At 41.8% G+C, this 14,483-nt stretch overlaps 1 protein-coding gene across 2 annotated transcripts in view; it reads right to left on the bottom strand.

Annotated features, from left to right (window-relative positions):
* The window catches only part of camkk1a (calcium/calmodulin-dependent protein kinase kinase 1, alpha a), a 65,845-nt gene that overhangs the window by 29,164 nt on the left and 22,198 nt on the right, over positions 1 to 14,483 (bottom strand). For both annotated transcript variants that reach the window (XM_069700741.1, XM_069700740.1), the window contains exons 2-4: positions 11,180 to 11,621; positions 4,688 to 4,735; positions 3,274 to 3,327 (exon numbers count right to left, since the gene is read on the bottom strand). In XM_069700741.1, the coding sequence (XP_069556842.1) occupies positions 3,274 to 3,327; positions 4,688 to 4,735; positions 11,180 to 11,500 (423 nt within the window). In that variant the 5' untranslated portion in view covers positions 11,501 to 11,621. The remainder of the gene's footprint in view (positions 1 to 3,273; positions 3,328 to 4,687; positions 4,736 to 11,179; positions 11,622 to 14,483) is intronic.

Genomic DNA, 14,483 nt, shown 5'->3' with positions numbered 1-14,483 from the left:
GAATGTTGCCTGCTGCAGGAGGAGGAGGATCTGCTTCTGTGGTGAAGTAAGAGTGAGCAGAGTGGTCAGGATGAAGGAGAAAAGGAGCCTCCACAAAATGGGACAACTCTCCGGAGAGGAAAGTCACCTGGACTGAGCTCTGGAAAGCTCAGCCCCACCGGATAAAGTTCCTTATTCAGGCAGTGTATGACGTGCTTCCAAGTCCTGCTAATCTTCACACTTCAACAAGGGATTCAAAAGTACACCGTCAGTGGCTGAGTATTGGCAACGTGATCAAGTCCTGAAGAAAATAGCACCAACCATCAGTGCTGGGACAGAAGCTAATAACCCATTCCACCTGTCCGGGAAGTCAAGAGCTTTCACAAGAGCAGGAGAGAAACCGCCACTCTCCACCAAAACATCCAGAAACTTAGCCTCAGCTCAGGACCTGCAGATGGTTGTGGAAGTGAACTCAAGTTTCCATTGCACATTGAAGCAGCAGCTCTGAGCCCGGATCTAGTCCTGTGGTCAGACTCCACATAACATATTATCTTACTGGACCTGAAGGTGTCTTATGAAGGAGAAATATCTTGAAGAGGAAACACACCAAGAAAGCCAAATCACTCAATGCAAACAATCTGGTTGGGATCAAAATGCTTGCCAGTGGAGGTTGGATGCAGAGCGTACGCAGCAGGATCATTTGTCGGAGGCCTCGTCACAAAAACAAAAGCTGTCCTCGAAACCACCAATGTGGCAGAAAGAGCCTCAAGTTGGCTTTGGCTCAAGGAGCAGAAGCGTGGGCTCAGAGGAAGCTGCACACAAGGTGGGACTGGATCAACCCTTGCTGGGTCACCTGGGTGAAGGGTGTGAGATGCTGAAAGACCTGAAACTCCCAACGACCCCAGCCACATCACTGATGATTTGTCCTGATGTAGCATCATTAGGTGTTTTGACATTATTATCATTTCAGGTAATAGTGAGCTTTAATGGTTCATATAAACAGACAGATCTGAGATTAATCAAATTACCACAGACTAACTTCACAGTAGACATTAAAATCTTTTGAACATTTTTAATATAATCTGGATTTTTGTTTGTTTTCCTTTCCACAAAAGTAAAATATTGCTTCTATACACACACATCTGTAATGTGTGCACGCACTGGGTTTAGGCGTCTCCAGATCATTAAGCAAATGAAAGCGGGGGGAAAAAAAGACTGCTCCTGTTTCTGAGAGCAAATATGTGCTAATAATTAGCTGTTTAAATTCAATTACTCCACCAATTTAAAATGAGTTGAGTGAATATGCCACGATTGAGGTTTACTTTGGCCTCCTGAGGCTGATAAATTTGCATTGTCACGATTGGATGCCGGCCAATTAAGTGGTTAGCGCAGCAATTATATGACCCAGGAAGCCGCGTGAATGTATGCACGATGTCCCCCAACACTCAGGTATACAACATTTTTGTGTTCATACGTAACGATTGTTATCACATTATTTTATTGTAAAGTCAAAAACTGTGTCCCTTTAATTTACTTTGAAATTAACCACTGCTGCTTCATCAATGTACAGAAAACCTTTCTTTTTCACTACAAACTTATGGTCTTAAGTAATAAGGAGCCTGCTGCACCCTATCTTGTTTAAAGATGATCTTGCCTGTGTATGTGATGTGTGTGATACTTGTGGATACTGTACGTGGGCTCACTCTGCAGACGCTCTCCTTGCAAAAAAAAAAAACAATCAGTTTTATGTGAAGCCAATTCAGATTGCCAAGAAAGAGAATCACCCCTCCATGTCGCCATTACTCATCTCCTCCTCTCTTGATTCCTGTCATTGTTATTTCAGATGCGTCTGTCATTTAAGACAGCCTGAAATAAACCACAGTCTGTCTCAGAAGGTAACATTTTCTATCAGTGTCAACAATCAGCATCAAATATGAGAGCGCTTCCACACAGTCTAAATGGAGACAGATGCGCAGCGGAGATGAGAGCTTTCTGTTCTTATGCACACAGAGAAATACTGCAGGTAGAAGATACATGTAGATTCATTCTTCATTTTCAAGAATCTCAGCCTTCAGACTGACTTATTCTGAAAAAGAAAAGGCTCCGTTTGGAACTAAATTCTCTCACACTGTAACGATGTTTGTGTTTATATATCACTACTATGTTTTCCTGATAACACATTGAAAAAAATTGGCAAATGTCTAGTTTACGTACAGCACACCAGTTATGGGCAGGTGGTGGGTGTACAACGTGAAGGACGTTCCATCTTTCAAATGTTTTACAACGTAAACAAATGTCCAGAAAATCGGCAAAAGAAAAGGTGAATTGCGTTTCCATACAACACTTAAGAGAATATTAGCAGTGGAGTGCATAACATTCATCCTCTTGGAAGGCCTGGCAGAATATATTCTGTAATCGAATTTTGTAATGTGCCAGATATGTTCATTAAGATGTCCACATTATGTTGATAAAACACTCGGTGGGCAGGAGTAAGCTGACGCTGTTGCAAATTAGTAGTGTCTAAATTTAATGTGAAGGAGACGTGTCTGAGTGCAGATCAGCATTGTTTAAAACTACGTGTCATTATTCCACTAATGAGAGAAAGTTTGTATGAAGACTTACTTCTTATCAAATATCACTCATTGTGTAAGACTTATCTGTATCCTTACATAAACACCTTGTTGTTCACCGCCCTGCATCAGTACATTCACAAGCTCCCATTTTGATATTAGATTGTGTTTATCTCTGAGCTTGTACTGGCTGCAGTTCAAAAGTACATCTTAAACCCATCGCAGAGTTGGCAGCTTAAGTCAACATGACTCATCCAAACACTTTCATTGTTGTTGCTGTACACTGCAGTTTAGTTATATTAAGGCATGAAACAGTTTGAATTTGGAGGAGCCAAGGTCGCTGTGCTTTAACAGGAACAAATCAACTTAATGGCAACACCTAAAGTGACCTTGTGTGAGTGTGCAAACTCATATTCAGACTCTCCCTTGATAACTGACCTCAGAGATGCTGATACACAAGGTAACAGCTTTGATAAAAGGCCTTGGATGAACTTTAAATGGTCCCTTAGGCCACTTTCATTTTCAAGTTTCTTCCAAGTTTCTTCCAAGGTAACTAATGCAATTTGAGAGGATGAAACTCAGCTCGGCAACAAGGAGTGAGAAAAAAAAATCAATAGCATTGGTCCACTGTCTAGACAATAGAGGCTGAGAGGGCTGATGAAAGCTCAGAAGACAGAGGAGAAAATAGAAAGCAGTTGCTGAGTGTAAAACTTCATTGACTTACATAATGTTTGTCGTCATCTTCATTGTAGGCAAGTTTGACGACACCGTAGGAGCCCTGCAATACAACAACAAAAAGACTCGTTTTAAAAAATGTGAACCCACTTGAACATAAAATACACTGATTATGTCATGCTTTACCCAAATTGTGTGGTTCAGCTCCACATGAAAACTGAGCAGTTCATGAGCAGAACTGTTAATATTCCTCAAGCATCACTTCGAGTACAGACGGCAGCACCATACTGACAGAATATTAAGGCAGCACTGTTCCCATTCAAAAACAACATTTTCTATTCTTTGGCAGCACGGAATGGCTGCTCCTCCCACACACACACACACACACACACACACACACACACACACACACACACACACACACACACACACACACACACACACACACACACACACACACACACACACACACACACACACACACACACACACACACACACACACACACACACACACACACACACACACTTCCCCAGGATGTGTGCTTACCATCAGAGACCCTTTTTTTTTTACTTTTTTTTTTTTTTTACTTACAGACATAACTGCAGGGAAAGCTGACCAAATGCTCAAATGAATGAAACAAAGAAATCATCTTTAGGAGTTTATGTTCAAATGTTGTACAACTGTGACCAACTGTGACAACAATAGCTTTGCAAAATCACAATCCCTCATTATTCCGCTCACTGCTTCAGGTCAACACCTTCAAATTCTCCTCTGATCACAAATGAATTGCTGCCAAGTCATCACCAATCTGATACTAATTTTTCCTCTTTAAAATCTAACAATATCTGTGTTTCTGTTACTAAGCCTTTCAGGCGCTGCTTTTTGCATGTGCCTGGCCTTGTCATGTGCAATGACTTACATTTCACTCTAACATTTCTCAGGCTCAGTCTGCACTGTTGCTACCACAATGAATCCCCCCATGTGCTAACCACAAAAAGTGTTTCTTTCCAATTGTGACTTTTTAACATGTGAAATCTGAGTGGATCAGATTTACAGTTGTAATGATGCATGTTGCAGTTTAATGAATCTTCTGTAAAGCTTGATGCAAGTTTGCCATTTTGCTTGTTACAATATCCAATACACTTTTTTTTCCATGCGAGGGGCTTGTTGGCAATGTTGATCTCTGTCCAGTTTGGGTATAGACTGAAATGTCTCAAAAGGATGGACTTGCAAGATAAAATATGAAATATCATTACTGGGCTGCTTTGAACTAACTAAAAGTGAAATGTGTTCAGCCAGCGGTACAGTGGAGGGATGGGACCTGAAGTGTTCCAAAAACATCCCTCTCTACCTTCACAAGATATTTAACTTGTAAATCGTAAGAATGTGCCAGACCTATAATAAAGACAACTCATGACTTATAGAGTGCACATGCTGCGAATGACTTAGAACAGACTCACCTTTCCAATCTCACTCTTCAGCTTATACTGGTTCAGCTGGATACAATCCTGTGAGGGGGAAGTGAAAAGATAGAATCAGCACCATAAACATAATCAGCACAGCTACCGTTTCCAGCATCTGAAGCAAAGAGAAACAGGATTGTCTTTGGTAGAGGGACAACATGTTCTGGCTGTGTGTGTGCTTGCGTGTCTGCTGACGGTAATTAACATTATTTTTGAGATGTAGGTAACGATGCAGTTTGTAGTTTCTGTTTACTGTCTGCGAATCTGCTAGAGTGTTTAAATGGCTGATTTGCAGTTCCATAGCAACCGCTGCTACAGCACAGAGTCAGCCAGGGGCACGGCACAGGAGAGCAAACCACGGCGGGGGGAAGAGGGTGGGGGAGGGGACAAGGTGACAGGAGGTGGTGGGGGAGGATTTCATGAATGGGGTGGGCCTGAGATGCCGGATTTTGGGGGTGGGGGGGGGGCAGGCAGAGAAATCAATTAGCAGAAAGTGAGCAGGGATATAAGTGTGAAAAAAGAAGAAGATGGAGCTGCGGAGAAAATGGATTGAAAGCAGTTCTCTCATTACAGCTGGGCGTGGCGATGGCTTCTGAGCCAGACCAGCGCCTGAGGCTTCATACTGGAATGTGTTTACAGGATGAGAGGTGGAAGAAGGAGAGCACAGATGTAACAATGAAGCAGGATGGAGCGTAGAGCACCGACTCAGGTTAGAGGACAGGACACCACCAGGGAAGGTATTTTAGAAAATATAACATCATATAAAGGGTTACATAACATGATGGTTATGTAGCTCGCACTGGATATTACTGCTGGTGCTGCAGGAGATGTGAGGATTGTGCATTGGAGGGTTATGCACTGTAGGGGATAATGGTGTGAAGTACTGTGGGCAGGGATTATAACAAAGGGAAAAAAGATAGAAAAGAAGATGGGGGCTTTGGAAGATAACTGCAACTTAGAAAAAGGATTGCTTTGATTGGTCAGAGACAGAAAAAAAAAGAGTAAAGAAAATAGGGCGGTGAAGGATAAAGAGGGAAAGGCAAATGAGGAGAATCCAAAGAAAAGAGCAGTCGAAGGGATTGTCTCCAACTTCCATCGGGCTCACAGTTTGCTGGCACATGCTCAGTGGACGTGGCACTGCAGTTAATACTCTGTCAGGGCTGATGGATAAAGAGAGGCTGAGTAGAAAGACTTCAATACATCTGCCACACATGCACACACAGCATGCACAAATCAAATTCAAATGCCTCACCAGGCCACGATAAATCTTTAGTGGGCATTTTTGTCCGCTCCAACTGTCACGTAGTGCCTGACATAAACAATGCAGGCCCAGCCGTGGTCTGCTTCCCTTCACACCTCACTTTGTCCTCAGCTGTATCTGATCAAACATCTCTCCATCCATTACTCAACAACTGATCGATATCAGGGCACGGCAAATAGATCACTCCAGATCAATGGCCACACATTGTGATTCATAATGAGCATACCAGCCTCAGGAAGTAGTGGATAAAAAGAGGAAACTTGTGTTTAATGGTATTTAAAGCCTGTAACATTAAAAACAATTTCTCCATCCTGTCATTTTAAAATCCCGTGTGATAAATTTTTTCATATTGTGTGCAGCATTTTTTGTTTTTCTATGCTGCTGTGATGACTAAATTTCCCCACTGTGGGATTAATAAAGTCTAAGTCTACAGTAGCTGAAGCCGAATGGACCCCTCCAGTGGGAGATGGTTTATTCTGTGCTGACATATACAGTATATTGTGGCCTAAATGGCAGACATGTGCAGCACATGAAACACACACAAGTTAGTCAAATTTCCTCCGCTGCTGGTTTTATCATACAAATAGCCAGAAATGTATTTTATCTTAATCTATCCTGGTGTGAATGCCTGGAACATGTTTCAGGCTGTGAAGACAACTACAAGCAGATACTCATCAGGGAAAGACACAGAAATCTATTTCGCACCGGCAGTCCTCACACAGATGATTAGTGCATGTGAAAATGTTCAGCTTCCTGTTGGTGGACTTTTAGTTTGTGTGTATAGTTTCAGCTGCTCATTCATGTTAGTGTGTTTATAGCTTTATTACCCGTTTTACTGTGGCATGTGTCAGTGCTGATTATGATGTCAGTGTAAATGGTGACTCTACTCTCTGTTTTGTATTCACATGCCCGTATGAACATTTTAAACATTATTAGTCAATATAATTGTACCTTTAGCCTCAGATAAATCCCTGTATAAACTGCAGGTGACTTTACATCTTGTTTTGACACAAACCTTTTTGCTCTCGTGTTGATTTATTTTGGTAGTTTTCTCTGGATTCTTTTTAATCCTGATTTTAAACCACAAAGCAGAGAAGTCATTGTGATAAAAGATTCATCTCAGTTCCCACGGTGGGAGAAAATGATGTGTACACTGTGTGTATAAAACAGAGGGAAAGTCAGGAGTGAGATTACATAAGATAAACACAGTATTTCCTCATTTGGCTCAGTGAGGGACTTTCTAAATTACTCAGAAAGGACCACAAGCATCCGTTGTTTTGTATTTAATGAGGGTGGAGATGAAAAAAGGTAAGTGCAAGTCATACTTATTCATTTTACCATTTTGTTAACTCATGTTACATAACAGTGAATTGCATGGAAATTTCTGAGTACCTGCCCACTCTTACTGAGACTCAAAAGAAACACATACATGTTGTTATGTGTTGAGTATATATTCCTCTCTCTCTCTCTCTGCTGTGTCAGAGCAGAGAAATACAAGCAACAGGACTCCTTTTTATGGTTCAGTGCGAAAGCTGCAACTCCATTTTCAGATAGGAACGGACACAATGACAGGACTGCCAGTCTGTGGCAGCAAGTCTGTTAAATCCAGAGGGGCTCCATATCCTGGCAGATGTCATATATCTTTCAAGTTCACTCTGAATTGGAAAAAAGCAGGAAGAAAATGGAGATTCGTGAGTCACGGACAGTTTCAATGAGTGGACTGATACTCCCCGTTTTCTATGTGAAACAAATAATAATAATCACTGTTGTTTTAAAAGAAATCTATAACTGCTCCCACAGAGTCAAATTAAAGTGGATAGTTTTAAGAAATAAACATTTTCCTTGTGGCTCTAGGTAGAAACAGCTGGCTCGGCTCAGTCCAAAGAGAACAACACCTTTCTATCAGTAAATTTCACTAATAAACACATTATATCACGGCTGATTATTCTGCACACGTAAAAACAACATTGAGGTTTTGACAGGAACATTATGTGTGGGACTATTTCTTGGTCGGGTGCAGTGAGTCCTTGAAGGGCGAAGTGTAGGGCTTTCACATATAAATGACAAGGTTGCACAATGCTGACTGAGCCTATCACCACCATGTAAATCTGTCTGCATTTCGGAGTATTTTAAAATCAATGTAAATCAGCAGTAGGCCACTGCGGAGCAGATGATGTAAGCACATGTCAACTGCTTTTCTATTGTTACTCTCACTGGCAGAACGGGGAGACAACAGTTCCAAACTGCAGGTTTAACAAATGAGATGTACTGTGTTAATTAGTGAGCTTCAGAGATGCTCTGTGGGTGCATATTAATATCTTCAGACACGGGTTTCATAACTTCTCCTCCATATTTTCTTTCTTTAAACCAGAAACGCCCGAGTTTGGACCACCACAGCTTTTGACAAGCTTGTCTTTATTCTCCTAATCCCCTCCAGCATAAATACTGTAAAATGCTAACAAAATTACTATAAACTGTACATTTTGTGAAGCTGATATGTACATAATATACGTTTTGCAGCAATGTTAAGCTTCACTGTTAAATCACATTGGCCTATGGTATTCTCTGTCTCTCCAGCTAATGCTCATGTGTTGTTAGTGTGCTCTACGTCACTGACTTTGGGGCTGCCAGTCGGGATGACAGATCGAGACAGTGGTTCACGGACAACACTGACAAGATTCAGAGAAAAATGGCACAACTGTTTCTGCAAAACAATCAAATTACTATGACACAGATTAAAGAGTAGAGCTTTAATTGCGCTGAATTTAGATTTATAAAATTAATTTTATGTAAAATATATCATATTTGAATAAAATGAAACTTCACGTAACGTTAACATTTATTTTTGGCCCGCCGCCCTCCATTCAGATTAATGTATAAGAAAGAATTTGGGCCCCTCTGATCTAAGCAGCAAACCATCTTGTGGCTCTGGCTTGATATTAAGCATCAAAACATCAGAGTCGTGATGTTAAATATGATCTTTCTCTCAGCAAATACAAGTATTTCCCAAAACGTCTCACTAATTCCTTAAGATGCTGCAGGCATGACTAACAAGATGCAAAACTGCTTACATAACAATATCAAACAGGCTCCAGCACGATGCAATGCAGATCATCACGGATAAAGTAATCAGTTAGAGCGTGCATCAAAACAGGCTCAGGTAGCTTAGATTGTTTGTAATTGTTAAAATATACGCTCATACACAGATGCACACAAAATGTATTGAATGTATCTTGTGCACCTCCACTTCTGATGTGTGTGTGCATCACTGTTTTTTTCAGCTCTCTTCTGCTTCCCTGAAGCTCTGAGAAGAAGGCAATGGGGCAGATTCGCTCAGAGGTTTGACACTGTGGATTTCTTTACTGAACGTGGAGTAAAATAAATGACAGGGACACGACAGGAATGTGAAGTTTCCTGCACAACACAACACAGCAAGGGGAATCCCTTTACCGAGCCTGCATCCATCTGAAACTACAGAGTGTAAAATACACCCAGAGAGGCATCAGCAGTCATTGAAGCTGCTTCATTATAAACCGGGGCAGGGAATATTGCATTCCAAAGGGCAATCCTGACTTAGATAAGGCAAGCAAAGGGCCACTCACTGGGCAACTGAACTGAAACTTGAAAAACAGTGCTGAATTTGATTAAACTATATGAATTTGGTAAACAAGACAAGAATGCTTTTTATCAGTGCAGAGGGCTTCACTCCGTGTTTCAAAAGATTTGAGCTTTCTAGCAAAAAATATTTAAAAAAAATCTACAGCTTTATGTGTCAAACTGGTGAACTCTGAGCTTACAATGGAACTCTTACTTACATAATAAAATCTACTTTAACACAGTATCAACTTTTAAATTAACCCATATCTTGCCAATTGTCTGATATGCACCACTGCAGAAGTAACAGATGAAACACCTCCCATTATGTTAAAAATATGAATTGAAGGCAAAGTGTTTTACAGTTATCAAAATCTCATATTTGCAATTAAGCCCATCCTAGACTGAAGATTCACGACGAGGTGAAACTGTTGCAGCAGAACTGGCTCGATTTAGCTCATCTCAAGCCAGCGGACGGTGTCGCCTTCGTTAATGGGCAGTTTTAGAACGTAAGGCACGTCACCTCTTTCAACAGCCAATCAGATCGTAGAAAAGTCAACGGTGGCAGTCACAGATTGTCAGCTGATAGAAATGGCAGAGTTTTGGCGGGAAGAAAAAGAGTATGTAGTCATACAGACTAGGCTACTAGTTGCAAGCATTGCAAGTGACTAAGTATAGCTGTGATCCTTACTTGTGTTTTAAATCAATACAAATTATATCCAGATACGAAAAAGACTGAAAAGCCGGCAGTTAAACTGAGAGTCGTTGCAATGGAGATGTTACACCGTCTCATCTAGTTGCATTGGTGTCAAGTGTCCGTACCTGCATCAATGCGCCCTCTGTTGTAATCAAGTTAATTAGCAATACAGACTCATTGTAGTCATTCGCCTCAAGATTCCTCGCTGCAATGCTGCCTTTTGTTGGTTTTAGGGGTCATTTTGTTTTTCTTTAAAGACGTTGTGGGCCAGACTGAGATGGTGCATGGGCCGGTTCTGATCCTCAGGCCCTATTTTGCCCATGTTAGATTTAAACAAACTGACATGCAGACACAGAAAACTCATACGAATGGTCCACATGACAACAACGACAAATCATAAGCTGCTGCCACCCTGATCCCTCACTTCTTCTGTCGTGTTTTCAGCAGTGAAATAATGATCAGAATGCTTTTCAGTCAACGGTGCTTTTTTCAGAGCCAGAACACATACTCTCACATCATTATGGCACACAGAGCGGGGAGTATTGTATGGACTGTATATCTGTGACAGAAGCTGAAATAATAACTCAAATCCTGTGTGATATCGCAGAGGTATCAAACCACAGCACAGGCTGCTTGTATGTTGTGACAACTCATGAGCACGGTGGAGCTGCTTTCCATCAGTTTGTGCCTCGCTCCCTGCTATGGTGCCACCTGTCACCCCCGAACACACAGAGTCATGTCCTCAGCTCCAAATCAGAGGATTGTATGCGGCAGAGAGAAGGTTCAGGAGCAACATTCAAGCTTTTGGACACCTGTTTAAATATCTTCTGTTTTTCACAACGATACTGCTACTATAAAAGGAAAAGTCGTTATCTCTTGTGGAGTTTACAATAATTAAATGATTACAGTCAAATATGAACCAAAGAGGGATTCTCACCTGAGATTCTGATATGGACACACGATTCGACTCCGCCGTGGGCCTGCGAGCCACACGAGGGGAGATGTGTGTGTAGCCTCCTGCGGAGTAAGTACCTCTCTCCTGCAGCGACAGCTTCCTCCCAGTCAGGTGAGGCCGCACAGGATGAGTTCTCTTGGCCTGAGCCTTGTCCTGCTGAGCCCCGCCGTTCCTCACACCATTGGCATCCGAGCCTTCGGAGTCTTTTGTCGTCATGGCAGCCATGACGTCGGTGAGACCACTGGTATGGATGGAAGAGTTGGGGTCCAGGCTCTCACAGCCGGGGTCCCTGCTCATAGCCATGGCGGCTGGCGAAGTGGGAGCAGTGCAGGAGCAGTTGGTGGAGAGGGTACTGTGGAGCGCCAACCTGCATCAACGTGACCCGGGCTAGCTTGGAGTCGCAGCGTTCAGGGTCTCAGTGGAGCTGGAAACAAAGAGGGGAGGAGGCTGTGAGCTCAGTGACACACGGTGAGAGGAGATGACCTAAACACACATCTGGATGAACAGAAATAATCACTTTTAAGGTTGATTTACTCAGACACACACTCTCTAAACACAATCTTCACACTGTCTACCTGCCAATATCCAGTGGAGAGAAGAGAACAGATATAAATGTAATGTGAGCTACATTTACATGGAACAGTGAGGCACTTTCTTACTTTTCTTTTGATCCTGGGTTTTTACCTCTTATATTTCACACATGGTGGCTACTGCACTACCGTTGGATTTTACCTGCAGCCAAAGAGGAAGACCTGCAAACAAAGGCTCGGGGTTGTAAAAACACTCTAACTCCTCTGCATATTTTCTATGAGAATAAAAGAAAATTGCGTACAGTGTGTTATTATTCATGGTCAAGATTGAACATCAGTAAAGGAACAAAAGAAAACCCATTACCACCAATTTAAAGAGCCCAATAATTAATTCCATAATATAATAATTGATAAACGGATACCAATTTACACAAATAAGAAATAGTTCTCACATATGTACAGTCTAAAAATAGGGAGAACTGTTAAATAACGTCTGTCTGCATTATTAAACATCTTTGAAGGTGTAGCAGTGAGCAGTTCAGGCAAAAATGTCCTTTAAATAATAATTTAAAAAAAACCTGATCAAAACAGTAGTGTAAACTGGAGGCTGGAGTTTAATCAATCAGTCAGTGAAAAGAGAAAATGTCAACGGGTCAAGTTACCGACAGTAGACGTGTGCTCATAAATTCAAATAAATCTCCTCATGATAAAACCAGAACCTTTTACTGCGAGGCTAATTATGCCTTATGCCTTTGGCCATAGCTCCCTGTTTTCCAGTCTAATGCGTGTGGGTGGACTGACACAAAGAAATGACCAACATAAAAAAAACTGGAGGTAGAGTGTGTGTGTGTGTGTGTGTGTGTGTGTGTGTGTGTGTGTGTGTGTGTGTGTGTGTGTGTGTGTGTGTGTGTGTGTGTGTGTGTGTGTGTGTGTGTGTGTGTGTGTGTGTGTGTGTTTGTGTGTGTGTGTGTACTCAGACATTTAGCTGCATTTGTTTACTGTGTTCTTCCTCTTTCATCTCTAATGAAAATCCAGTCAGCTGCAGATTTCCGCGGACAGGAGTATCAAAGCTCTCTCGTACATCTGATCCAGGTGTTTTGCATATGGAGGAGCACAGAGATGCAAAGAGTGCCGAGCTCAGCCATCCACGAAAAAAGGGGCACTTAAATAGCTAATCCTCAAACAGTATCTGTGTATCAGCAGAAATCGAGTGTTTTCATCACAGAGGAGCCACCTGAGTCTGTGTGCCATGAAAAGACAGTCTGAGGAGAGACAATGGAGCCAAATACAAAGTCACTTCTGAGGTGTTCAGTAAATGGGCCATGTTCTGCTATTCCTGAAGTGTGTCAGGAAGGTGGAGCTGCATATTCAAAAATACCAAAAAGCTCCACTTTGTCCGGGTGTGTCACACTCATTCATGCATTTGCACAGTGATGGCTCAGTACAGAGACTTTATATATAGCTTCCGGGTCTGACAAATGAGGCTGATGTGGAAGTGCCTTTAGCTGCGATACCACTGAATGCCACTAGATGTCGGCTCCAAAAAGCCTCTGGCTCCGTAGACTCCCATTCAACTTAAATTCTAAGTCACAAATTTTTTTTCCACAAGTAATTTCGGTTTTGTTAGCTAACGTCACTTCTTCGTATTAGTTTTCTGGAAGTCCATCTGAAAATATTCCTGTCATTAATTAGAAAATAAGCTTCAAACAGCCATTTTTGGGGACCATGTCTGTTTGATTGACAGGCCTGTGGTGCAGTCAAGTCACAGCTATCGGTGAGAAGGACATAGTATCGCAGAGTTTCTAATCAGATCTAGTCAGATCCCCCGCTCATCCAAATATGGTCACCTCTTGCTCTAAAGATGGTGCTGGCCAAAATATGGACTCCAGGCTTCATAACAGCCGCTCACAAACCAGTGGGTGACTTCACTGTTGGTTGCCGCTTGATACATAACCATAAAGTGGCATTGCTATTTTTTTCCCATGACAGCCAAACTATAATGTTGGTCCTAACCATGAAAGACCAAAACTAAAAAAGCTTGGTTGCATTGTTTGGAAATGGTGCTCCAAATTACTTTGCTTGAAACCAGAATCTTTGCTCGCACACACCACACAAACAGTTGGATCTGTAAATTACTTTTTTATTCGTTTTGTTCCATTTTTCTTTTTCTTTCTTTACTCGACAGTCCTTCAACCAAAGTAATAATTTAGAAAGTCTCTAAAACAGGTGAGTTTTTGTTGCCAATTCCGCCATCATGTGTAACAATATTGGTGCCCAAAATGGTTTAAGAAAAAACATTTTTAACTTTATTGCAAACGAGGGTGAAGTTTGTCTGAAGGCTCCACAGCGATTTTCTGGGGGGAAAAAAAGGACAACACAAAAGTGAGGCAGCAATGGTACAGGAAGTTTAGTCTTCACCCACAGTGGATGGGAATCTGTGATGGAGGAGATCATTATTGTAGTTACTGCTTTTGTTGTTTCTCTTTCTTCCAAGATTATAGTCAGGTACAAACAGAAATTAAGTGCCGCTTGGCAGAAAGTGACAAACTGCTCGGTAAAGTCGCTGAATACTTTTTCACACAACACTAACTAAGCGGCTACTAGCTTCCCTGTGAACATTTACATTCATCCAGACCAAACAGGGACTGGTGGTGCCTTTGCTCAAATCGCCCTGCAATAACCACAGAAACAGAATCTTTCAATGAATTTCAGCGTGGGCAGGTTTTGTTGGATGCTGTCTGTGTGCATTAGGATGC

This window comes from Brachyistius frenatus, unplaced genomic scaffold, assembly GCF_029030835.1.
Source record: "Brachyistius frenatus isolate BFR_SWC_R1_liver_20210118 unplaced genomic scaffold, ASM2903083v1 Contig_34, whole genome shotgun sequence".
Lineage (NCBI taxonomy): Eukaryota > Metazoa > Chordata > Actinopteri > Embiotocidae > Brachyistius > Brachyistius frenatus.
The sequence above is the reverse complement of the archived record's forward strand: the minus strand, read 5'-3'. Positions and strand labels throughout refer to the sequence as shown.